Genomic DNA, 26,859 nt, shown 5'->3' with positions numbered 1-26,859 from the left:
TTTCAAAACTAATTTTTCAAAAAAAGTGCGTATACGCCACAGTGACTTTGTATGAAAACTTAAATTTAAAAGTTTTAATATGCATAATTAGGTCATTTTTTTGCAGGTTCGTATGAACAAAAAGAGAAGTAAGTGTCTTACAGTTTTCCTTTAATCAACTGCACAGAATACATAAGCGGTGTTTTTGTCAGTACTTAGCAGAGTAAACATTTTATGATGTAAAGAACAACAAACCATTACTTTTTATTTATCATTAATATTACTGTGTTATTCTCAAAATATACGGGCGAAGACCTATCACGTTTTGTAGAGCTAGTTGCACTGATTACGAAACGTTGTTTAAAAACTCCGTAACACCCCCAAAATCTGGAGTTAGTGGCAAAATAGGTTTTTTGGACCTTCACTCATTGAAAAAAATCTAGATTCGTCAAATGTGTACCCATTTTAGATTTCTTTACAGTTTTGAATAGAAAGCATTTAGACATTTTCTAAATGTCCAAACAAGTGGTTCGGTTAAACCACCTAGAATTTATTATGGTTAAGTAATGAAAGCTGACTCTGAAGAAAAAAAACCCTTGCGTGAGAACACATTCTAAATGTGTGCCCAAAATATCTCGAAAACTAATTAACCGGTTGTCCTTAACTTGTTTTTGATATAACGTCATTAAATTCTTTTCATTGGAAATTTGTATTAAGTTCTTTAGTTTTTGTCTATAGACAAAATTATAACAAAATTAGGCTATTGTGCAGCTTGCTAAGGAAATCTTGAATTTTCTAACAAATGTTCAAAAACAAATCTTCAACAAAATTAAAACACTTCCGAATGGTTATATTTCAAGATATGAAAACTTTAGAAACAAGCCTTGTTCTTTATAGTTGGGAGTTGGTCTTTTCACTTTGGGGGAGTGAAATAGGGACAAATTGGTTATTTTAAAAATCAAAATTTGACATCGGGAAAATAAAATTGGAGGTGTGAAAGTAAAACTTTGCGCGATCAAACATGGACTTAATAGATCTCAAAATCTAAGAATTTTTAATCGACCTTGATTATTATAGGTCTAACTTTATCTAATATTCCCCCTACATTTAAGTAAAACATCGCGTTCCATCTAATTAAAAATATGAAAACAACATTTTTTTTTAATAAATTCAAATAACAAAGCAACTTTATTCGAAAATTCTTAACTTAATCAGAATCAGTGTTTTCATCATCATCATACTGGCCAGATTCATCAATATCATTATCAGAACCATTTCTCATTTGTTCTAAAATTCTTTTCTTATATTTCGCATATGCAGTTCCATAGCGATCCACATCACGGAAATCAACATCATCTTCAAAGTCTTCATCGTCAGCATCAACGGTAAAGATAAAACCACTCCGCGCTGGATGATATTCATTCTCTTCGTCACTTGACAATTCACCTTCATCACTCGAACCTGTAAATCCAAATTCTTTGATTATTTTTATTTCCAATATTATTTCGCAACATACCGATGTTCACAGATTCAATAGCTCTTCGCATATCTCGGAAATCAATTGTATCGTCCTCGTCCTCCTCCTCGGGGTAATCGTTGCCGAAGTAGTTTTCTTCATTTGAGTCTTCGGACTCTTCGCCTTCTTCATCGTTGTTGTAACAATCTTCATAAACAAGATCTTCAAATGCACGAATACTGTGAATGAAAATAAATAAGACTTAAATTGTTATTGCATTTGCAGATTCATGACAATCGATTTACCGTGGAATTCGTCATAGATTGCTCAACAACAATTTTTATAGCTATTTAAAAGAATCAAAAATTCGAGTCTTGCAATCACTTCAGAAAATTTCAGTTACTTATCAGGGGGGTCATTACGTAATTTTAAAAACGATAATCGAATCGATGATAATCGTTTTACAGTTTGAGAATCTTTAAAGCTATTTTAAATCAATTCTGATTCAATATTTCCTAAATAGTTTATATAAATAAAAGTTTTCGTATCCTTAGAAGTCGTGTTAGTCTAGGTGATTTAGTAGTTGCCTCTTACTCGAGTGTCCGAGGTTCGATTCCAGAAATTGAAATTGTTTTTTTTTTTATTTTCTCAATAATCATCAATAATAGGCTATTGATTATGTAGTTTAGAAAGGAACTAAGACGTTCACGGGTTTTTATTGCAGGAATCGTTCAATGGGTTATAAAAGAAGATAAAACCGCGGAGTGCTATTAAATGAGAGGGTGGAAACTGAAGATAGGGGTGCAAAAGCCCCTTTTTTGGTTTTTTCAATATATCTCGTAAACCAAGCAAAATTTTGATATATTGCACATAAAACTTTTCGTAAAGAATTAAATTTTCTATTGGAATAATGTTTTTTAAAAATTGAAAAAAAATATTTCCATACCAAAATAGTCGAAACAATCATAAAAAAAATATCAAAAAAATCGATTTTTTGAGTTTTTTTGCTTTTTTACTTGAACATTTTTTTTTGGGTTGAGATAGACATAAACGTTGCTAGAAAGAAAAAAAGAAGATTAAATTTCCTTCAAAATGCTGTACTCACTAAATTTTTTCATTGAAAATTAACCGAAGTATGGCCATTTTAATCTAGCTTTTTTTTCGCATTTTTAGTTTAACTCAAGTAAAACAGAAACATTTGAGGGGAAAGTACGATAACTTAAGCACCAAGAACTGATAATGAGATTCTGTAGAGGGGTTAAATACAATCATTGTTTACTATGGGAGGGGGGGGGTCAATGTCCCCCCTTTTTGGCGGGAGGGGCAATTTTCTAAAAAAAATACTTAAAATAAAAAAAAATTATTAAAAAACAACGGCAACACTTACAGTTTTGATTGATACTTTTTTCAAAAGCTAGAATTATAAACTTAATATTAATTTTAAAATGAAGCTATTTTAATCAATTGTTTTTGAATTAAACGAGTGATTCCGATAAAGAAAGTATTTTGTCTATTTTTCAATTTTCTCAAAAAGTAGAAGGCATAGGAACATTATGATTTTCATGATTTGATAAGAAATCAATTAAGGCAGTTTACTTTGTCAATCAATTTCGTATTGAAGTCCACAGTCTTTGTGAAAATTGTACTCAATGTGCTTTTTAAACTTTTTTTCACAGGTTTTGACTTTGAAATCGGGTATTTCAAAAACAATTGATTAAAATAACTTCATTTTAAAATTAATATTAAGTTTATAATTCTAGCTTTTGAAAAAAGTATCAATCAAAACTGTAAGTGTTGCCGTTGTTTTTTAATAATTTTTTTTTATTTTAAGTATTTTTTTTAGAAAAATTTTATGATTGTTTCCACTATTTTGGTATGGAAATATTTTTTTTCAATTTTTAAAAAACATTATTCCAATAGAAAATTTAATTCTGTACGAAAAGTTTTATGTGCAATATATCAAAATTTTGCTTGGTTTACGAGATATATTGAAAAAACCAAAAAAGGGGCTTTTGCACCCCTATCTTCAGTTTCCACCCTCTCATTTAATAGCACTCCGCGGTTTTATCTTCTTTTATAACCCATTGAACGATTCCTGCAATAAAAACCCGTGAACGTCTTAGTTCCTTATTACCCTGTTTTTTTTTCGACATAATCAATAGCCTATAAATAAACGATAGCTAAATAGGTCTCGTTTTTGGAGAATTTATTCGTTTTTGGATGCAATATTTAATTTTTTTAAAGTGTTTATTAATTTATTCCAATCACCGATTAATTTGCAAACTCCACAAACAAACAAAAAAATATTAATGATTAATTTCTACAAATAACCATAATGTTATAGAGTAAATTATTTTAATTATTTTTCCTGATCTTGATCTTAAACCTAGTGAAATGGTAGAGATATGGTTTATTTAAAGCAAAGCCCTCTTTCTATAAGCTTTCGTTCTATCATCATAGCCTAAAAATATCGCTTCGCTACTTTTATTGTCTAATTTTCGTCTTTTGACATCTGGTACATGAACATAGCATTTAGAACCAAAAATTTGAAAACTATCAATACCTGGTTTAATGCCATTCCATATTTCAAAATTTGGGGCCTATTAAACATTACCTAGGAATGGAAATTTCAAAAGACTCAAGTGGAAATTTTTCATTATGTCAGTCTAATTACATAAAGAAAATAGCTACAGACTTTGGAATGAAAGATGCAAAACCGGCCAGAACACCAATGGATACAAACTATTTCAAAATAGAATCTAATGATACATTTGAAGATAATACTCAATATAGACGTTTAATTGGAAGATTATTATACTTATCAATAAATACCAGACCGGACATATCAGCAAGTATTTGTATATTGGCACAGAAAGTTTCAAATCCAACAACTCAAGATTGGAATCAACTCAAGCGTGTAGTAAAGTACTTGAAAGCGACAAGTTACATGAAATTACTGGTGAGTAAGCTGGATGCAGAAAACCAATCGTTTTATGGTTATGCTGATGCGACTTGGGCAGATGACAAAACTGAAAGAAAATCAAATAATGGAAGAATATTTTTCTTAAATGGCGGGACGATAAGCTGGACATGTAATAAACAAAACTTAGTAGCATCTTCCACATGCGAAGCTGAATTTATTGCAATATCAGAAGCTGCAAAAGAAGCGAAATGGATTAGACAAGAAATGTATGAACCAATTCAAGAACCTACACTGATTTACGAAGATAATCAAAGTTGCATAGAATTAGTTCGAGACCATAAATTTTCATACAGAACTAAACACATAGACACAAAATATAAAACAATTCGAGATTTAGTTAGAAATAAAATTATTATTTGTGAATATTGTTCAACAGAAGATATGGTAGCAGATCTTTTAACAAAACCCTTGCCAGTAACTAAACACAATTATTTAAGAAACAAATGTAATATTAATTGAACGAGGAGGAGTGTTGGAAACTAATAGTTACGTTCAATACATATTACTTTACACTTATTTACTTGTTGTTATACTTTAGATTAATTTACTTATTGATTTATAAATCAAGTTTGTTTTGTTATCGTTTTCATTCATAAATTATTTTTATCTAAATAAAGCTTGTTAAATATTTATTCTTTAAAATAAAGATACTTTTATTTTGGATTGTACCTGCGGTACGGAATTAATATTTCAATACTATTACGGTTGTCAAATATCAATTAATAGATAGACGATAAACTTATCAATTGATACAAAATTTGGTATTACAGTTGTCAATTGATAATTTTTTCTTTATTGTAAACACTGATCAAAATAGAATTGTGAATAGGCGCTATTTTTGTTTTGACGTTTCATTTCACATTATAATTTATTTCGTCATTGTTGGCCTTGGTTTTTCAACTTGCGGTTTGTTATTCCAAAAAAATGTAAGTCATTTAAGGCGATTTTATTCAGTCGAAGTTGAATATAACTTTAGGATTTTTATGGCGTTTTTAATTGGCAATCTGGAAGCAAAAAAAAGCAATCTGAATGCGTTCAATTGGGCAAAACTGACAGTTCTGATTCTGAAAAAAAGAGAATTTCTCTTCTGGTTTTAAGAACAGAATCAGAAGCAGAATCACTCACACATTCATAGATTTAAATGTCAGCAGTACAAAATGTTTGCAGCACAAATACAAATGAAATTTGGCGCGAATACACATATATGTGAAACATGTTAAACTCAAACAATACATTCACACCAAACTTCAGATTCTTCGGAATAAAAAAAAACTGTTCAATTGGAATTCCGAATCGAAGAACAATTCCGGATTGCCAATTAAAAACGCCATTAGTTTCAACTTGAGAATTTGGTTTTATTCACTGAAAGTTGAAGTTTTCAAATGTCAAATATTAAATCTAGAGTTTATCAACTTTAGATTTTCTCAACTCCCGGAAATATTAGAAGTTTGCCGAGCAAACTTGAGAATTTATTTCAAAATGTCATTTATATTAATTTTATTTTTGTGTCAATTTTGTTTGACTCAAATATTTTTAAGAAGATGAAGGAAATTCTTATAAAAACCTTTTGGAAAATTAGCTACACACCAACCTTTTTGATTGAAGGCAGGATAAGAAGACAAGCGAAGCTACATAGCCAGAAATTTTTCATAACAAAATAAGTAAACAAAGTGACAAAGTGAGTGTTGAATAACTTAAAAAAAATAAAAAATCTGTTTGAAAAAATGCATTTTTCCTTCTTACAAAACATTCAGAACAATGATTTACTTTGAGTTCTTTTGCTGTTTTTAAGCGTTTTCTTAGTGCATTGTCGCTAATTTTGTTTTGTTTCCTTCAAAATTAATCTAAGAATCATTCAAAACTGACAGTATTTTAAATAATTGTCACAAATATCTCAGGGATATTTCTAAAACTGTAGGTAGGACAACTAAAGGTTTGAAACAAGGGAGTTAAGAAACAAATTTGTGAATAAAACAAATTCTTCAACTTTTGGTTCTACATTTGAGCTGAAGTCGACTCTAAAGTTGGTAAACTTAAGATTTAATTTTATTTAATTAGATTTGTTTTATTTGTAAACAAATATTTACTTGATTAAGGGCTAGAATAGTTAGCAACAGAAATCAACTAACCAGACTTGTGGAGCTATGAGCATGAATGAAAAACCACTCACATATTTTTTCTAGTAGGTCGAATGGATTTTAAGCATCGTGTATTTTTCTTCTTATAATGAGTTCCTCAAATCAAATTTCCTCATCATTTTCGGAACCTTTAAAAAATAATTCTATAGTAGACAATTTTCACGGACACTTGAAAATAAACCTTTTTTTGCAATACAATTTTTTCACAAAACCTATTTTATTTGACTCAAAATATCCAACAACGCCTTATTTAGTAAAAAAAATTATATTTAAAAAATCTATCGGGAAGAAATTTGAAATTAATGGAAAATTTATATCCATAATACCGAGTTTATCAAAAGAACTATTCACAATTAATAGATCAATCAAAAATTTTGATAGTCGATCACGGTACTACCGATTCATTCATATTGTTGATAAAAATATCAAATAGGTATCATGTTGATATTTGACAACCGTAATAGGAGCCTAAACTTTAACCCATGAGACGGCGCAGTAGAGGAAGATCTAGTCTAAGGTGGCACATGAAAATGAAAGAGGATCTCAATCAACTCGACGTGCAAAACTAGAAGCAGCTGGCTAAGAGTAGAGTTTTGGTCCAAATCCACAATTGATTGTAACGTCGCCTTAAGGCGCTGGTCACCCTAAAAAAAAGTCATCATGTATTTTAATTTTCACCGGCATACATTTTCAACTCAAAATCTAAAAAGCAAAGTAGTACATTCTAATAATTAGAAATGTAAATTGTATGAAATAGAATTAAAAATTCGAAATTATAACACAAATTAAACATTTAAAAAAAAAAATAAGAAATTAAACTTGGTAACCAAAATAAGATACAAACCATTTTCCATTTTCCACCCTTTTTTTATTCAATCTCAATTCTCAAGGCTTCTTTTAAATGAAACAAAACATCATCTTTCTTTCATCTTAATTTTTTATAATTTTTTTTTTCATTTATTTTATTTTTTCTTTAATTTCTTTTTAAGTACTTGTGGTTTCTTTGATCAAATTTTGATTTAAACCAAGAATTATTTCTTATTATGAAATTTTCTTTTACTTAATTTTCTGTGCTGCTCTCTGGAAGGATCCTTTAAAAGTGTTTTGCTTTTTTTGGCTAGCGATAGTTAGTTAGTAGTTACCCAGAGACGAACACGACGAACACAAATACGAATTTGATTTTCATTCTTTTACAAAAAATCAACTTAGATCTAACAAATAATTTTATAAAAAAAAAAAAAAAAACTTAAACATTAAGTTCCATCAGTAGAAAAAAGTTTAAAACAATTAATTAAACTAAAAACAAAAAGAATCAGACGAATTATGCCTAAATCTATATAAATAGAAAAAACAGTCCGCCCACAGCGACAAAGTTGTTGTAAGATAGGATTTTTTTTTTTCAGTTCATTTCTGTTTTGTTTTTTTGTTTTAAGTTTCGACGGATTTTTTAAATGGAGTTTAGAGAGTACTGAAGTAGAGTAGTCTAGTGTGTGTAATTTATCTATTAGCGATAGTAGTTAAATGGATAATACAACCTAAATGAACCGACTGGTGAAATATATCTGATCGACTTGAAAAACCAACCTTAGATAGTTGTCCGTGTAGTCGACATCGTCGGCCTGTTGTTCGTTCTCTGGCAGATACAAGTCATAGACATAGCCATCGCCATCTGTTGGAGTGAATGTCTCCACGGTCCTTGACTCATTTTGTCTTCCATTTGAACTGGTTGTGGCTATGTTGGCTGCCTCGTTTTCTGTAACCATTGGCAATGGCTGTTTCTCAATGTCAACAATTGTGATTTCTTTGGGAGCAGCATCGGAGGCATCTGTGTCGATGGCGCGGAAACAATTGACAACCTTGAAGCGGTTCTCATTGCTTTGGGCGCGCATTTCCTGACGACCACGCTCTGTCACATTGACGGGTTGTTGGCGGTGCTTCTTGGCGAGTTCTATGGCTTCGTCTTTGGTGAGACGGGCAATTTGTGTTGTGACTTTTTCGTCCTTTTGTCGTTGAAATTTGAGAGTGAATAAGGTAATTTTATAAAGTAAAAAAAGATCTTACTTGTGATTGTACGGTTCCAGCAAATTTGAGAATTGTGGAAATTTCATCTTTATTCGTCGCAAAGAGATCCAATTGTTCTGTGTCTCCGAGTGTGGTATGATTATCGTCGAGGCGACGTTTTTTGCCATTTAAGACAAAGGCTCCGAGAGGTTCTTCGTCGATACGACGTTTAACACGAACGACTGCAGGCATTTTTTTGTTGTTTTATTTATGTGGTGTGATGAAATATTTGCAAGTGGATTGCTGTTTAATGGATTTTGATGATTAGTAGATGGAAAATTGATTGTTTAAATTAGAGTTTTAGATTTTTTTTATTAAAATGCAGCATGCGGCTTGGTTGAGTGACTTTTTATTTTCGCTGTATACAAAAAAGTGATAAGTTTTTCTTCACCATCGACTTTGCGAGTTTGATGAAGAAATTTTTTTACTGGCTGAGAGAAGAGAGTAGTGTTCGCAAATGGAGGGATATTTTCGTAGACATTAGGCATGGTATGCACTATACTAGATAAAGGTGCAAACAAATTAAGACCATGTGTGAATCATTAGCCCTGTTCCATTGGAGGTGGTAGTTTACTACTAGTAGATGTTTTGGTTAATCTAGTACTATCATCTACTCATGCTCGTCTTCCCGAGTAGATACGATTTGTATTAAATTCGTTGAAAGTGCGTTCCATTGAAAATCGCTAGTAAACTACTAGTAGTACTTTGCCACCTCCCAAAGGAACAGGGCTATTGTATATATCCCGACAAACAATTTTGGTTCTATAAAGCTTTACAGATGCAATTGTTGCTTCTGTAAAGCATTATAGAAGTAAAATTGTTAGTAGGGATATTTCCATAGTAATATCATGAAATGAAACGATCTCAGGAACTCTGGTGGTAGCTTAAAAAAGCAGAATTTGTATGAAATACATACACTGAGCGCCACCTCAAAATAGTGGTGACTTGAACTAATACTAAATTCGACTTCATGATAGTACTATAGAAATATATATACAATGGTGTGAATTGCGTTAAAATTTGGGTTTCACCTTGGCTAAAATTTTCATCCTGCCAAAAATGTATTTGTATCGTTCAACACAGAATATACAAGCAGCAGCAACGTCAATAGCATCGTTTGGCGAAAGTCCTAAAGTGCTTGTTCCATGCTGATAACTTTCCCAGTACAAAATTCAGAGGAATCACACTGAAAAAATTAAAAATAGCGATCTTAAGCCTAGTACGCTGCTGACCCAAGTAACAATTTTACTTGCGTAAGGTCCATTTTCTTCGATTTGGCAAGCTATAGTTTGTATAAGTTTAGTTTAAGGCTTACTTACGCAAATCATCCATTTTGGAAAAAAAGGAGGTCTCCTTAAGGCTATCTGGAAGTGTTTAGAAGAAGCCTTGTAAATAGAAGTTAAAGAAGACCTTTATAAGACCTGTTTGAACCGTTCTAAAGAAGCCTTCTATTTTCAAGTGACAGAAGGCTTTGATAAGACCTGTTCCACGAGGTTCTTGTAAGTATGCAATGTTTTCATCTCTCAAGTATGCAATGTTTTTCACCAATAAGTATGCAAAGCTTTTGTCCTGCAGATATGCAATGTTTGTAACACTTTAGAAAAAACATGGCATTTTATGTGAGGTTTCAATTAGCTCCCTTTTTGCCACTCATCTTTAATATTCGAATATGGTCTAATGGTAAGGTGCTGGCTTGGTATGCAGAGGTACGTGGGATCGATTCCTGGCGGGGCCATTTGTGAAATAAAAAAAAATGTGTTCTTTTTCAATTAAAATAAAATTCTTCCCATTTCAGAACGACAGGAAGAGCATTGACATGGCCAAAAAAGAAGAAAAAACAAAATAGAAAAAAAATTAAAAGAAAAAAAAAATCAATAAAATCTTTTTTTTTTATTCATAAATTCAACATCTTATAACAACCTCCATAAGGCCTTATTATAACATCCAATGCAAATGATAGTTTCCTTAGCGAAGCTATAGTTTCCCTAAAATGTTTCATTGTTTTGTAAAAAGGCCTGCATAAGGTCGTTTTACGCTGTTCGTCACAAGCTATTAGCTTGTGGATTGCCTGTGGAGGAAGGTCTTGGGGAAATTCGGTAATGTGCGCCAAAATGATTTGCATAAGACATGTCCTTCTTCTTAAACAAGTCAAAAAATAGCTTGCATTGACCCTTATGAAAGCTAAATTGTTACTTGGGGATGCGAAACGAAATTTTCCATACAAAATTTCGTTAACGAAATCTTGAACGAAAAATTTCGTTTTGCTTTTCGTTTTTCAGTACGAAGCTCTAGCGAAAAATTGGAGACATTTCACTCATTTGTCACTTACTTTTTACTGTCCTGTGCATTTTTCTTGACTCCAAGAGCAGTGTTGAGGGTTTTTTCACTTTTAATTCATTTATTTCTTGCTTTAAAATTATTTTCAGTTGATTTTTTTTTATTTTAAATTAATTTTTATTTTTTTTTATTTTGACTTTGACAGAATAGTCGATGAAATTTTTGTAACTTCTCTTGGTTAAATAAAACAATTAAGGTAAAAGAATTATATAATGGTTTATTCGCAGTTAAACAAAAACAATCTGTTCTATTAAGAAGCTATTTGAGAAATGAAAATTATTGACAACAAGTAGTGGTAGTTTACTACTAGTAGATGTTTTGGTTATTTTTTTTTTTTTATTTATTTCGTTAAATACTAACGGTACAGATTTAAGATTAACATTTAACATTGGATAAAAAATTAATTTTTAACGATATTGATTGAAAAACATATTCCTTATACTCTGTGATTTAACAATATCATTACAGGAATTAATAAGAACATAGTTTTTATTAAATACATTAATTAACAGATTGAGAGGACTATAAGCGCCATAGTTTGATCTACTAAAGATGTTACAAAGTGACATTTGTCTTCTTACACTATAACGACTTACTGTAAAATTCAATCGGGAAAGGACCGATGGTGTTGAAATCGAACCATTAATTATTCCTATGATAAAACAGAACTGTAAATACTCTCTATGAGCAAAAAGAGATGGCAGATTTATAAGTTGTAATCTATGAGAGTAAGGTGGTATTACAATTCTATCTGACCAGGGAAGGAAACGTAGACAAAATCTCATAAACCTTCTTTGAACGGATTCTAATCTGTTGATATGAGTCGCGTAATAAGGTGCCCATACAACACACGCATATTCAAGAATTGATCTCACAAACGAAACATAGAGGGTTTTAAGGACATAAGGGTCATGAAATTCACGAGTAAAACGTTTAATAAAGCCAAGTGTCTTATTAGCCCTTTTTATTATATAATTAAAATGATCGATAAATGAAAGCTTTGAGTCTAATACTACTCCAAGATCGGTAAAGCTAGACAAAATACATAAATCAGAGGAGTTAAAGTTATATTTATGGACAAACCAGTTATTCTTACGCGTAAAACACATTGACTTGCACTTCTCAACATTTAAAAAAAGACGATTATTATTGCACCATTCCCAAAATCTTTTCAAGTCATCTTGTAAAAGTTCACAGTCTAATATTGAGTTAATTTTTCGAAAAATTTTCACGTCATCAGCATAAATAAGAGACATAGAGTTTTTTAAGACAGACGGAAGATCATTAATAAATAAAACAAACAGTAAAGGACCAAGATGGCTACCTTGTGGTACACCAGAGTTGACAATAAAACATTTAGAACGTTCACCTTTAAAAATAACACTATTTAATCTATTTTTGAGATATGAATCCAACCACATAAGAAATTGATCGTTAAGACCAATTCTGTTGAAGGCAAGCCATCAGGACCAGGACTAAAACATTCATCTAACTTTGATATGTACTGAAGGATAGTTGTCTCAGAAATTGAAAAATCAATAGAGTTAAGGTGTGAAAACTCATCAATAGTGAAAATATTATTTGTATCACAAGAAGAATTATTTTCAAAAGCGCATTTAAAGTATTCACTAAACATATTGGATATTTCCTCAGGGTATTGACTTGTAGAGTCAAGATAGCTCATATTACTTGGGTAACCGTCGGATTTCCTCTTACAATTTACGTATTTCCAAAAACTACGCGGGTTAGATTTTAATTCATTTTCAGTTTTTGATATAAAATTCGTGTAAAGAAGATTTGAGTAGTTTATGAATTCATTTTTTAGTTCATTATAGTTCTTTAAAGCTTCATCAGTCCTAAATCGATTAAACTTCACCCAAGCCTTATTTCTTTTATTTTTAAGAGTTTTAATATGGTTAATCTAGTACTATCATCTACTCATGCTCTTCTTCCCGAGTAGATACGATTTGTATTGAATTCGTTGAAAGTGCGTTACATTGAAAATCGCTAGTAAACTACTAGTAGTACTTTGCCACCTCCCTAAGGAACAGGGCTATGGGCTATTATAAGATGTTGAGTTATTGAATTTTCTTTAGTTGTTTTTTATTTTAATTTTGCAACATGACTTTATTTTTTATAATAGATTGTGAACGCACCTCTTCTTATCTATAGTAAATATTGAAGCATGAACGAAATCCATACTATTTATATCAGCTTCACTAATTTTTTTTCGGGGTTGTCCCTCCACCGTTTCTTTTTCTTTTTTTCCCATTTTTGATAATTTAATTCTTAGTTTTGTTCGGGCTTATTAATTTTCACATATTATTTTACAACAAAAGAAACAAAATAGCGGGGCATGAGTGGCGACACCATTATAAACAGAATAAATGAGATAAATATCATGGGCGAAGAGACGGCTAGCTGCCCTGTCAAAAACAATTTTGCTCTATTCTATTTTTATGTTGCATGTGTATCTATAGCTAAAGAGCAAGACTGTTCTAAAATTTTAATCCGTATATTTTGTTGTTGTAGTGCTGTAAGATTTTACACTTTTGCACTTTTGCAATGATACTCTAGACTAGTGTTACTTCGGATCGTGAATACCCCTAATAATTTTTGTACTCTTTTTCACAAACCAATTGAGCTAGAAAAAAAAGTGGCTAATGTATAGTAAAGCCTTTATGCACCCCCTTTTTGCCATGTTGTTATTTCTTTTTCTTCCATACATATTTAACTTACTAGTTAATTTAATGGTATGTAATATCATCTCATTTTAAGTTTGAAATTTGTAAATTTTCCAAAGCCAAATAATTTCTGGAAAATAAAATAATGGGTTTTTCGTTTGGTACAAAAATCAATTTATTTTTTGATTAAGATCTCACAAAAAACAGATTTTGACAATTTTTGCCTTTATTTGGAAAAAAATTGATTTATTTTTTGATCTTATCAATTTTCCAGATCTGGATTTTTTGGCAGATTTACCCCTCTTTTAGTGGAATCCATCTGTTTTTTTTTTTTTTATAGTAGTTTCTTGTGGTTTCAAGCAAGAATTAAAAAAGTTTTTAATTCAAATGCAAGTAATTTTAAGTGAATTAATTTATTAGTCCAGCTCATCTTTAGATAAGAACAAAAATCAACGGTGGAATCAATATTTGAATACTGCGATCGCTGCCTGGTTCACAGGCACAAATATACACATAAACAGCAATCTGAAAACGTATTCGTTTGTACCTGCATACACAGTGTTGTGTTGTTCAATCACGTTCCAATTTATATTTTCTAGGAACAATCGTCAAAAAGAAGAAAATCCTCACCCTTTTTGCCTACAACCTGACTGGTTAGGCGATTGAAAAATCACCGTGTAGCCCGGCACTTTCGTAACGAAAAAAAAAAAATCAATTTATAGGATCAAAATATAAATTTACCAAACGAAAACCCCATAAGAATTCACTGAACATCTTCATTTTCCAGCCGCTGTACAATTCAAAACGTCAAAAAATATTCCAGTTGTCATTCTGAAATTCTCACTCATTCCAAGAACCTGTCAAATTCCACCTTTGAGTTGGAAATTTGAGTGATTGGAAAACAAAAATTTTGTTATTTTTCTCCCTGCTGATGACAAATTCCAGTTCAGAAAACTACGAAGCAAAGTTAAAAAATATTTTTGCAATGTTTAACAAAACACCACCTCCTTATATCTAAATTACAGTTAAATAAAAATAAAGTACAACTCTCGCACAACTTATTACAAACAAAATTCTCGAAAACAAAACAATTCAAAGTTTTATATAAATGATAAAATGCACTTCCAATGAGATTTAGAAAATTGAAAATGTTATCAACAACAAGGCCACTGGTTTGCATTATTATCACCGGAATTTTGGTCACAACTTGCATCTGTTATTGGTTTTTGTATTCCGAAGTCCGGCTAGAGACATTCCATGATGGTATGACAAATTGTTTTATATAAATAATTCAAAACCTAATCGCGCGATTTCAATTATTCATTGAATTTAATGAAATTTTGTTCTGCTTTGCATTTTTGATCTAGTTGCGCCAAAGGCCGTTCGATTAGCTAGCAATAATTTAAATCAAGATTACGACTATGACGAGAATCTGGTGGTTCTGTATAATCGTGTGCCGAAAACTGGATCGACTAGCTTTGTCAATATTGCTTACGATCTATGCAAAAAGAATCGATTCCATGTCCTGCACATTAATGTCACGGCCAATATGCATGTTTTATCATTGCCCAATCAGGTAAACTAATGCCCGTCGTACACTTAGCTCTCAACGCATTCAACGCAAATTTAAAACCTTAAATTCTAATTAATGGTGCTTTCAATTATATTCAAACAACGAGTTTTAGACAGTTGGAGATAGCCGCTAAACGAATTAATTAAAAAGTATACGTATAGTGGCGTCGTTTTTTTATAATTAATTTGTTAAATTCGCGTTGAGTGCGTTTAACGCTAGGTGTACCACGGGCATAAGTATAGTTTTTTTTTCTTTATTTCGTGACCTTTCTTTATTAAAATAATTTGATCTCCTTCGTAGGCTATATTTCTAATTCGAATAGATAGTATATCTATTTCTCTGTCGACGTTTCGATTGTGGTTACAATCTTCTTCAGGACTAAGAAAAATATTTCTAAAAATTGCTATTATATATAAAATGTATACCTATCTTAAGGTTTTTATCCTAATGGCCTGATTTTTACTCTTGTTTGATTTTTTTGTATTGCTTTTCTATATGCTTAAATATTTAGTTTAGTTTAGTTTATTTTTCATCAATATGAGAATATCTCTTTTAGATTACATTAAGTTAATTTATAAATAATAATATAGAATATTAAAGTAAAATAAATATAAATATAAATACATTAGGGTGGGTCAAAAAAAAATCTAAATTCGTTTTTTGATTTGGTACCTCGAAAACTCGATTGCTAGACACCTCTAGAATATACTCACCAAATATGAGCTCTTTATCTTAATGGGAAGGTCCTCCGCTTTTCAATTTTCCATTTTTACATCAAGCTTTTTAGCCAATTTTTTTACATATTCTTGTAGAAAATTGAACGCTCTACAAAAAAGGTTAAACACACTTTTTAGAATTATCTAACCGTTTAGTAGATATTTGAGGTTCAAAAATCGAGAAAATTTTTAAAAATCGAGAAAATCTTTAAAAATTCGATTTTTGTTCTTAATTTTGTAACAAATTGAAAAATTATAATAATCAAACGCGCATGACATATTCTTGTAGGAAACAGATTGCTCCACAAAAAAGGTCTTATTAAACTTTTTTTATAGTTTACCAAAAATATAAAAACTTTTTTACAATTTTCTAATTCACTGAAAAGTCATTATTATTAAATTAGTAAGATGGAATATTGTAGGGGCTTAAATGTTCTACAAAAAAGTCCTTGGCATCAAATTGGTTGCTTTAACCGTTTAGAAGATCCTCCGCCAAATCAAAAAAACGAATTTCCACTTTTTTGACCCACCCTAAAATACATATATACAGATATGTAATAAATATCAACAATTAATAGATCAAAATATAAAACGAAAATAAATTTAACAAATAACTATAACATTAATATCGACATAAGATTCTTTTTAAACGTATCTCTAGAACATTGCATCCAAATATCTATGAGATCAATAACTACATTAATTTCTCTGATGCAACGATTAATCGGTTCATTTCTACCATAATTATACCTTGAAAAGGTCTCCGTGAGGTAAAAACCTACACGAAGTAAAAGTTAATTCGCTCGAGTAAATAGGGACAGCTAATGTGGCTATTGATTAAATCTTTTACCAACATAATTGAAAAATATCTCCTTCATCATATTGTGGCTTTCCAATTTAATTTATAAAAACAGTATCTAGTAAAACTTTTTTGAATTCCTTCAATCCTATACGAATGAGAATCATAGTATGGATTCTAAACCACGCAACAGTACTCCAGAGTTGACCTAAAAAAGGCTATATAAAGAAATCTAAGTGCAAAAGAATCCGAGAACTTTCTAGTGTTTCTTTTCAAAAAACCCAACGTCTTATACGCTTTGTTTACCATGTAATCAAAGTGATAAGTAAATGAGAACCGCTGATTTAATACTATTCCCAAATCTTTTTTTTTTTAACACTTTTTCTAATATATGCTATAAATAAGCATAATCATATTCAAATGGAACGTTTTTTCTTGTACATATAAAGGTCTGACATTTAGATATTTCAAAATTAAATAATAGCCCTGTTCCTTTGGGAGGTGGCAAAGTACTATTATTAGTTTACTTGCGATTTTCAAAGGAACGCTCTTTCAACGAATACAATACAAATCGTATCTAATCGGGAAGAAGAGCCTGAGTAGATATTAGTACTAGATTACAGTGTTGCCAGAGCCAGATATTTATCGCCAAACAGGCTCCTAGAACATTTCACTCGCTCCTTAAAATTTTGATTTCCGATTTATCGGAATTTGGCTCTTTTAATTTTGAACATGACTATTTAAGGCTCCTTTGAAATCAAAGCTTTTTACAGCAAAAATCTAGCAAAGGAAATGGTAACGGAGTTACGAATAACAGAGTTACGCGCGACAGAGTTACGGCCGTCAAAGTTACGCGAAACCGAAGTTACGAAAAACTAGAGTTACGAATTCTAAAGTTATGTTAAGCTATGACATGTGATTTTTTAGGTTGGCAACAATTGCAACAACAGTTCAAAACACCAAAATAACGTTTGTAAAAAAAAGGGGTGGTTTAGTTATTATTTTAATATAAATAATAACAAAGTGGGTATTACAAAGTACGATATGAATAATTATAATAATTAATAGAAAAAAAAAAAAATACGTATTTGCTATATTAGTTGGACAAATAAGAAGTTAAATTCAATTATGACATAAGTATACTTATGTTTTTTTTTCTATTTCAACGTTTTTGCGATCTTCTCACAAAAACAAAACCATATACAGGGTGTCCCAAAAGTAATGGATCAAACGAAATATGCTGATAGGCCAACTTAAGGGCTCTCAGAATTTGGTAACTTGTTCATCCCAAATCCTTACGGTTTTCGATTTAATGCAGTTTTTGTGAAATTTCGAAAAATCCCGACTTTGCAACAGTATTTTGCTTCCTCCGCTCATAATTGATTTTTGTTTTTTACAATTCTTTCATTAAAATATTGCCAAATAATAAGAAATAATTATTTAATCAAAATATTTTTTATTTCATACACCATTTTGCTGCAAATTAATTAACAGTTCCATGTTTTATAAAAACTCAATTTCTTAATTTTTTTTCAGAGCAACACCCTGAAAAAAATTTGTATGGTGTGTAACAGGTTAATTATTTTAAAAACTTGCCGTGTTATTGCAGTTTTCAAAAATGTATAAAAGTTTGCAAACTTGAAGTTAGAACGAAAGATATTACAATTTAAATGCAACAAAACAGGCCTTTTCAGAAAAAAATTACAAAGAAAAATAAAAACATTTCCTCGACTGTTGTTTGTTTATTTCTTTTTGAATAAAAGTCTCGATTTTTGTTTGTTAAATAGCTCTGAAAACGCCTGTTTTTTTGCATTAAAATTGTAATATTTTTCGTTCTAATTCTAACTTTGGAAATTTTAATACATTTTTGAAAACTGCATTTACACGGGAAGTTTTTAAAATAATAAACCAGTATCACACCATACAATTTTTTTTTCGGGATGTTCCTCTCAAATAAAAGTAAGAAATTGAGTTTTTATAAAACATGGAACAGTTACATAATTTGCAGCAAAGTGGTGTATGAAATAAAAAATATTTTGATTAAATAATTATTTCTTATTATTTGGCAATGTTTTAGTGAAAGAATTGTAAAAAACAAAAATCAATTATGAGCGGAGGAAGCAAAATACTGTTGCAAAGTCGGGATTTTTCGAAATTTCACAAAAACTGCATTTAATCGAAAACCGTAAGGATTTGGGATGAACAAGTTACCAAATTCTGAGAGCCCTAAGGTTGGCCTATCAGCATATTTCGTTTGATCCATTACTTTTGGGACACCCTGTATGTATATCTATACCTATCTAATCAAAATTTTACAAGATTAAATAACACCCATTTTCGCTTTACTCATTTAGTTCTGACCAATGAGAAAAATGTTAATCTCTTGTTTGTATTTCCATAATTAAATATCGTTCCTAGCAATTCGCTGGCTGAGAATTATAAGGGTGTATTTCATACAAAATACAAAAAATGAGTTTTATACACCAAAATTTTCGTAATTTCAGCGGCTTTCAGATAAAATTTAAAAAAAAATGTGAAAAAAATTAATGGCGACGGTACAGGTAAAAAAGACATACAACTTTCATGATTTCACATAAATGTATTAATATAATAAGGTTCTATGTTATTCAAATTGCAACATAGAACCCTTTTACTGATTTTTTTCAAACAAAAAAATGCATTGATTTAAGTTACATAGAACTTTTTTACGCAAATTTTTCAAAATGAAATCTTATGGAAATGATCTTTTTTTTTAACTAACGTAAAAATAAAAGATCTTTCGATGTTTCGCTGGTATTGAACAACAGGGGTGGAGTCGGCTAACTTGATAGTCAATAATTGACAGTCAAAAACGACGATTTTGCTCCATAATTCTTCGTTTTTGACTATCAACTATCAAGTTAGCGGATTTCACTCCAGGGCATTTGCTAAAAAGCAAAGAATTTTTGTATCTCGTTCTGTACTCTTTAAACCAAAATATGTACTATCCAACCTTAACTTTTGCAATAATTCATTCGGATTACCTAACCTAGATATTCTTACATTATAATTAAGTTAGAGTAATATTTTTCGTGTGCCAAGAATTGGAAGTGATTTTTTGAAAACTTCTTTTTCATAATCGAGGTTGGGAACTTCATAGTTCTTATTAATAAACCAAAAGTTAAAGAAACACTTAGATTCCTTAACTCAAAACAAAAAAAGTCAAAACTCAAAAAGTACCTAAAAAGTACCTTTGGACAAACCTAAAGCCGATGGCAAGATATACTAGAATAAAGAAACTGCACCTTAATAGGCACCCAAAAAAAAATATCAATCAAAAAATTAACTAATTTTTAGTTGTATTTAGTTGGAAAAAAATTGAGTGTTTTTTTTTTCAAAGGTCAAGATTTTACTCTACTAACCGAAGTGAACTCTTCGTTATTCATCATTACAATTACATATTAGTTTATTTCTATTAATAGTTTCATCGAATAAAACTTTTTTTTTAACTTGAAGCAAATTTACTTACGTTATACATGGAGACAAATAAAGCACTTAGAATCAAGATTATACTTCTCTAATCCAATCCTCTTAAATTAATAACATTTCTAATAAAAATATGTAAAATTTCTATAAATGCAATAACATGGTGGTATTTTTTTCTGTTATTTAAAATAGAATTTGACTGTTTTGTGCAAAACTTGAATAAATCAAAGCCTATTTCACGATGAAGTCACTTTTTTTCATATAAAATCCATTTATTACATGTAAACTCCTTATAACTATAAGTTTCTATGTTGAACATAGAACCTTTTTCAAATTTTTTTACAAACTTTTTCATAAACAGGTTCTATGTCATTTTTCAAAAATGCTCACAGAATCCTTTTTTGTGATGAAATTAATGTTTTTTTCATGGTTTTTTGATTTGTTTAGGGTCCTTTATAAGATTGCATTAATACTTTACTGCTATGAAACTATTTTATCCAAAAACCAGCCTTAAAAAACTTTGAGATCGATTTTCTCAAAACTAAGGTGAGTTGACATACAACCCTATAATTCTCAGCCAGCGAATTGTTGCCAACCCAAAAATCATATGTCATAGCTTAACATAACTTTAGAATTCGTAACTCTAGTTTTTCGTAACTTCGGTTTCGCGTAACTTTGACGCTCGTAACTCTGTCACCCGTAACTCTGGTATTCGTAACATCGTCGGTTTCCCCTAGCAAAGATGTGAATAGAGACAACCAATTTGCATACATTTTTCATTTTTACGTATTGCAAATTTAATTTAATCCCTGTAAATGAGCGTGAAAATCGGGATGATGAACAAAATTAAAAACAAATAATTATACTTAAAGTCTGATAAGCAAAAGTTATCTGAAAATTTAAAAAAAAAATCAAAAATCTCATAACACAAAAAATTGTTTGCGTGTTTTTTGACCATTTTTGAAAGCCGCTACTTTTGGCTCCAAGATTTTTCAAAATCGGCTCCTTGCCTCTAAAACATTCTGGCAACACTGCTAGATTAACCAAAACATCTACTATTTGTATACTACCACCTCCAATGGAACTGGGCTAAGAAAATGTCTTGAAAAAGACGCTTTCAATCATCGAAATTTCAAAATAAAAAAAAGTTTTTTTTATCATTTGACAAAAAATTCAAAACATTTTTTCCCATCAAATTTAAATTTAAGAAATTAATCTGATGATAAAAGCTGCGTTACTTTGGAAACATTTATCTACTGCTTACTACTTAAAACTACTTGGCCATTCCGCTAGAGACGATCTTCGGCATAATTTCTAATTTTCAATATTTGTTATTTTTTTCTAATAATAGCAAGTAAAATATATAACTGTATTTAATAAAAACAAGCAAAAACGAGGCCAAATTTAACAGAAACATTTGTTTTTTTTTTCGCTTGGGAAGGCTTTAATGCAAAAGAGTCGGTACGAACTGCTAATGTAATGGCTGATAATACAGGCTCAAAATTTCCATTACCGACAGATTGAGGTTAAACTTAATTGTTAGAAATGTTGTGACACATGGTAGGTATTTATTTGTATACAAGAAAATAGTATTTTGTTGGTATATTCCTTACCGTTACTTATTTTCAGTTGCATTGCAAACGTGTTGCACCCGCGAAAGCTTCGAATTTAAACTCCTCTTTGTATTGTTTTCATTGTACTTTTTTTCTTATTTATTTTCTATGTTTTAAGATTATTGATAAAAGGTCATTCGATATAATGTAAGTAAAAGATCAAAAGTGTTTGAAAATTTACAGCCTTTTATGTTTTTGTACTTAGGCCCAATTTATTCATTCTCCATTAAATTTAAAATCTCCATTATAAAAGGGAAATTTTTAAATTTGTATGCGATTTGACAGTTTTATAATTTTTAATGGAGTCTTTAAATATAATGGAAAGTGAATAAATTGGGCCTTAGATCTAAAAAGGTAGGACTGATTTTGTTGCACCCGCGATCGCACTTTGAACTCTTCCTAGTGACGATTTACTTATTTAATTTAAATTTTATAGCTAAATCAACAATAAACAGGTTTAAATTTACCCTTTCAAGTTATAGTTTAATCAAAATATCTTTGTATTTGTTTGTAAATAAGCTACGAAAGAGTATAAATGTTGCACCTGCGATAATGGAATTGCCCTACTTTGAACTACTTTTGCTATATTGAAAAACTAGTTCAAAGCAGCTTTAAGTACTAAGTAGTAGATAAATATTTCCAAAGGAACGCAGCTTTAATTAAACTTAAAAAATCCTATTAACCAAGTGACTATAAATACTGCTTAGCCCTTCACAATCTGATCTATTAACAGTATTCTTTGTGTCTAAAATATGTTGCATTTCTAATACCATTCTTTATTATAATGCTTTTCTGTCTGTAAAATATCTACATTGTTATAACCTGGTCAATGTTCTTCGTCTATACAATGTAAAGCTCGAGCAGTTTTTTGTGAATGTCCGTTATTAATATCCGATCTATGACAGGCTATACGAAATTTTTAGAAATATTTTTTTAAGAGTCCTGAAGAAAACGTCGCGACGTTTCGATTGTGATTACAATCTTCTTCGACGCGTTGACAGAGAAATAGATAAACTATACATTCAAATCAGACCTATAGCCAACGAAGAAGATCAAATTAAATGTTTCTTATCTTTCATTTTTGTAGGTAACATTTGTGAGAAACGTTACACAGTGGCGAGAAATGAAACCGGCACTTTATCATGGTCATATGGCTTTCCTTGACTTCTCCAAGTATATTTACTTAATTTTTTATCTCTGTATTATATTGGTTATAAGTTGTTTTATTCTTACAGATTCCAAATAGCACATAAACCAATTTACATAAATATAGTTCGTAAGCCTTTAGATAGATTAGTTTCATATTATTATTTTTTGCGATACGGGGACAATTATCGACCGAATTTAGTCCGTAAAAAGGCTGGCAATAAAATGGTGAGTATAATAATATAACCTTATTAGCTTTAGGGTTTTTAAGATGTAATTTTTTATTTTAGACATTTGACAAATGTGTCGAATCCAAACAACCTGACTGTGATCCGAAGAATATGTGGCTGCAGATTCCTTTCTTTTGTGGTCATGCCGCCGAATGTTGGTAAGATATTTTGATTTGGTTCTATCTAATTAAGATAAAAGTTTACAGAAATTAATGCTTATAGTAACATTTGTAAGGAGTACCGTCCTTGTCGAAAGTGTTTTGGCATGTTTATGTTTTTTTTTTTAGTCAGATTAGCTCTGTATTTTGGCCAAACTCGAACTGAATACTGGCGGCAGAAGTTTTTTCAAGTTGTATTGGATGGATTGAAGTCTGAAACCCATAAAATAAACACATTTGTGAACCAGGGGCAGGGCTCAGTTTTGTCACCGACTCTCTCCCTCATTTTTTTTTAACAGTCTGCTCCCTGAAACTTCTAATGCACTAAATTATTTCGCTAATGAAAGTACACTCAGTATTTCATATTCGTTTGTCCTTCGGAGGTGGAACTTCAACAAAAAAATACACTAGCCCCAAAAAATTAAAGGAACAAAAAATAAATTCGACCACTTCTTAAACATGAATTTCATCTTGCTTGACCAAGATTATGTGGTTTCTGAATTAACAAAAACAGTAGATGGTGAAACAAGAGTAGAAAATTTTTAAAAATTGAAATTGCGGTAAAAATATAAGAAACGGAAGGTTAAAAGCCTCTTAATTGCACCTATCCAATTTCGCTCTTCGCAAAATTGGAAAAGCATATTCCGATTTTTTCCGAGGATTTATCGAAAATTTCTTCGAGTAAAGGATCAAAATGTATGAAAGATTAAATTCTGATTCCCTGGAATCACTGAACCACTGGAATTTTCATCTAATGAGGCATTACTAATGATGATGATGTTTTTCTGTCGGAACATCAATTTGAGAAGTTCAATGCTAAATGGAAGCAAATGCAAGAGGCCAGAAATAGGGAAATGAAGAAATTTAGAGCAGTATTTACTAGAAAAAATCAAGGGTAATACAAAAACAGATGTTTTTAATAGGCCCTTATGTTTCAAGTTTGCATTACACAAAAAGGAATTACTTTTTTGTATTATCTGCAGATAAATTTTTAAAGATGATGCCATTTTTTATGATTGTGAAACAGATCAAATTCTTCTTCTTCTTCCTTTTTCTCGGCGCTGTTATGATCTCGATGTCGAGGGGATCCCACGTTACTGCTTCACACTAGTGATCCGCTTGTGGGGTTCGCCGGGTTGACCTCAGAAATCGGCGGCAAGCCTCCCGGTTTTGTATTGTTCCATTTCTAAGGCCAACTGAATGCTGGTGTTTTTGCATTTGCTTGTACCAGGAGTTTTTAGGCCTACCTTTCTTATTATTTCGAAACAGATCAAATTGAAATCAGTAAATCATAAAATATGTTTATGGAAACATAAGTTCAAATACCATAAAAATGCATTTTTTCTTCACTATTTTGACCCACCTTTTGCAGAAATTAAAGATCTCTTTTAGAATTTTATCTATTCACATTCATTAAGTTAAAACTATTTAGAAAAAAAAGTCTATCTAACAGGAGGTATTAATTTTTTCCAGCTAGATTCCTTATTTTATATTATATTTTTTTTAAGGTTCTAATGTAATATGTATTTAGCTAGCTGCATTCCTTCCCTTAAACAATTCAACCTTAATACTCGTACTTGAAGGAATGCCCATCAGTTCATACTTGAGCCAAATGTCAGACGTAATGTCAGGTACAGAAATTCTTTCTTTAGTCGTATTACAAGAACGTGGATTCCGATTTAAAGTTCAAAACTGCAAAAGCAATTTGACGGCATCTGCTTTTTAATCCTTCCCTCTTTTCCTAAGGCTTGTCTCGTACTTTTTTAATAAATGTTTAGTGTAACCAAAACCCTTTTAGTGGGCGCAAATTATAAAAAAAATAGTTTTTTTATCTCTATTCAAAATGGTCGCTCGAGGTTGGAAAACTTTATTTTTTATAATAGTAGAAGATCCCGTCGACCTACCCTCATCGTTATATCAGTTGATTGTTATATTTTCCTAAAGGTATAATATAAACAGTTTGCACATGATTTGCCTAGCGATATCCTGCCAAGGCATAGGATACGTACCATGCTTTAAAGTTTAATTTTTTATATTTGTGGAGTGTTTAGATATTCAATTAGAGACAAATGCAAAGACATCAAAATTGACCCAATCAAACAACCCTAACGATAGTTATGGTCCTTTTTAATATACCGTCGCATATTATCAAAATCACCAAAAACCTATTATATGCAATGGTAAGTTAATTGAATTCCTCGTGAATGTTTTATTGATCAAGTGAAATAAGAACTAAAATATTGCATAAAATAGTAGTAACACGAGATAATTATAGAATGTCCAAACAAAAATATTTACAAAACTTTTTAGTCTATAAGCATTCATTCATTGTACACCACTTTCAGACTTGCTTACTTTTTGGTAATATTATCCTAATATCAATGTTCATTGGTTGAAAAAGTATGAAAATCTTAACTTTGTATTAAAAAAGCTCTGTGTGACGAGGCCCTAAGATCTTTGAAGATGTTTAGAAAAAAAAAAATTAAGAAAAATCGTTTGTGTCCAAATAGGCAGAAACACATTGTTCTCGCAATGTCTCTCTATTATTTCACAATAAATATCTATTACAGGGAACCTGGCAGTGAATGGGCTCTAAATCAGGCTAAACGTAACTTAGTCAATGAATATTTTCTTGTTGGTGTCACAGAACAAATGGAAGACTTTGTAGATCTTCTTGAGCGCTCCCTTCCTAGGTAATTATATAAAATTATTTTGCCTTATAATTAAAAAAAAAAAAACTGATTTTCTTTTTAATTTAGAATATTCAAAGGTTTTCGCGAGCACTACCAGCATTCAAACAAATCACATCTTAGACAAACTTCTTGGAAAATTGCTCCCAGCGAAGAAACCGTTGCCGCAATAATGAACTCGAAAATTTGGCAAATGGAAAACGATCTGTACGAGTTTGCTCTAGCACAATTCCAATTCAATAAAAAGAAACTAACAATTCCAGATAAAAATAATCGCTTGCAAAAGTTTATGTATGAAAAGATTCGACCAAAGTAGAATAAGTCTGAAAATGCTTTGTTAATTTTTTTTTTTTTTTTTTTCATTGCTGATTGACGAATATTTGTAAAAGTATCCTTTTTTGTCCGTCCGTGTGGTGTCGTATTTTATTTTTTTGTTTATAAATTTCTAATTGGTATTTAATTTAAAATTATATTTACATGTACAACATCACATAATATTATGTTGTTTTTTTTTTTTTAATATAATTTATTATTATTTCGTTATTTATGTAAACGTAAATCAAAAGACTTCTTCCCCAAACAACACTCTTACTGAATTCCATTTCCAAGATAAAGACAAAATTTACAAACAAAAGAAGAAAAAAAAAAAAGAATACAAGAATAATGACAAATATCCCGAGTGCTTGACATGTACTTATAACTTTATATATATAATAAATAAATTTATAAAACAATAATTGTAAATAACAACCTGTAGTGTAGTCAATTCTCTATGAATTAAATTAAACTAATAATATTTAAGAAAAGACAGATATTTTGTTGTCACAAATT

General features: G+C 30.5%; 2 protein-coding genes across 3 annotated transcripts; one reads left to right on the top strand and one right to left on the bottom strand.

The window, feature by feature from the left end:
* Positions 1-1,127: 1,127 nt before the first annotated feature.
* Positions 1,128-9,057, bottom strand: LOC129913824 (probable RNA polymerase II nuclear localization protein SLC7A6OS). 2 transcript variants are annotated; one of them, XM_055992706.1, is made up of 4 exons: positions 8,618-9,057; positions 8,141-8,556; positions 1,496-1,674; positions 1,128-1,440 (listed from the first exon to the last, which is right to left on the bottom strand). In XM_055992706.1, exons 1-4 carry the CDS (start codon positions 8,807-8,809, stop codon positions 1,187-1,189), a joined length of 1,041 nt encoding a protein of 346 aa, XP_055848681.1. In that variant the 5' UTR covers positions 8,810-9,057; the 3' UTR covers positions 1,128-1,186. The 2 variants fall into 2 exon arrangements, with proteins under 2 accessions (XP_055848681.1, XP_055848682.1); XM_055992707.1 differs by lacking the exons at positions 1,128-1,440; positions 1,496-1,674 and adding an exon at positions 7,478-8,091 and having other exon boundaries at positions 8,618-9,056.
* LOC129913826 (heparin sulfate O-sulfotransferase) lies at positions 5,936-26,859 on the top strand. Its single transcript, XM_055992708.1, has 8 exons — positions 5,936-6,096; positions 14,426-14,901; positions 15,006-15,214; positions 22,892-22,977; positions 23,040-23,178; positions 23,241-23,338; positions 25,909-26,031; positions 26,098-26,859. Exons 2-8 carry the CDS (start codon positions 14,766-14,768, stop codon positions 26,342-26,344), a joined length of 1,038 nt encoding a protein of 345 aa, XP_055848683.1. The 5' UTR covers positions 5,936-6,096; positions 14,426-14,765; the 3' UTR covers positions 26,345-26,859.

This window comes from Episyrphus balteatus, chromosome 3, assembly GCF_945859705.1.
Source record: "Episyrphus balteatus chromosome 3, idEpiBalt1.1, whole genome shotgun sequence".
Classification (NCBI taxonomy): domain Eukaryota; kingdom Metazoa; phylum Arthropoda; class Insecta; order Diptera; family Syrphidae; genus Episyrphus; species Episyrphus balteatus.
Note: the sequence above shows the minus strand (reverse complement) of the source record. Positions and strands in the feature narration are given on the sequence as shown.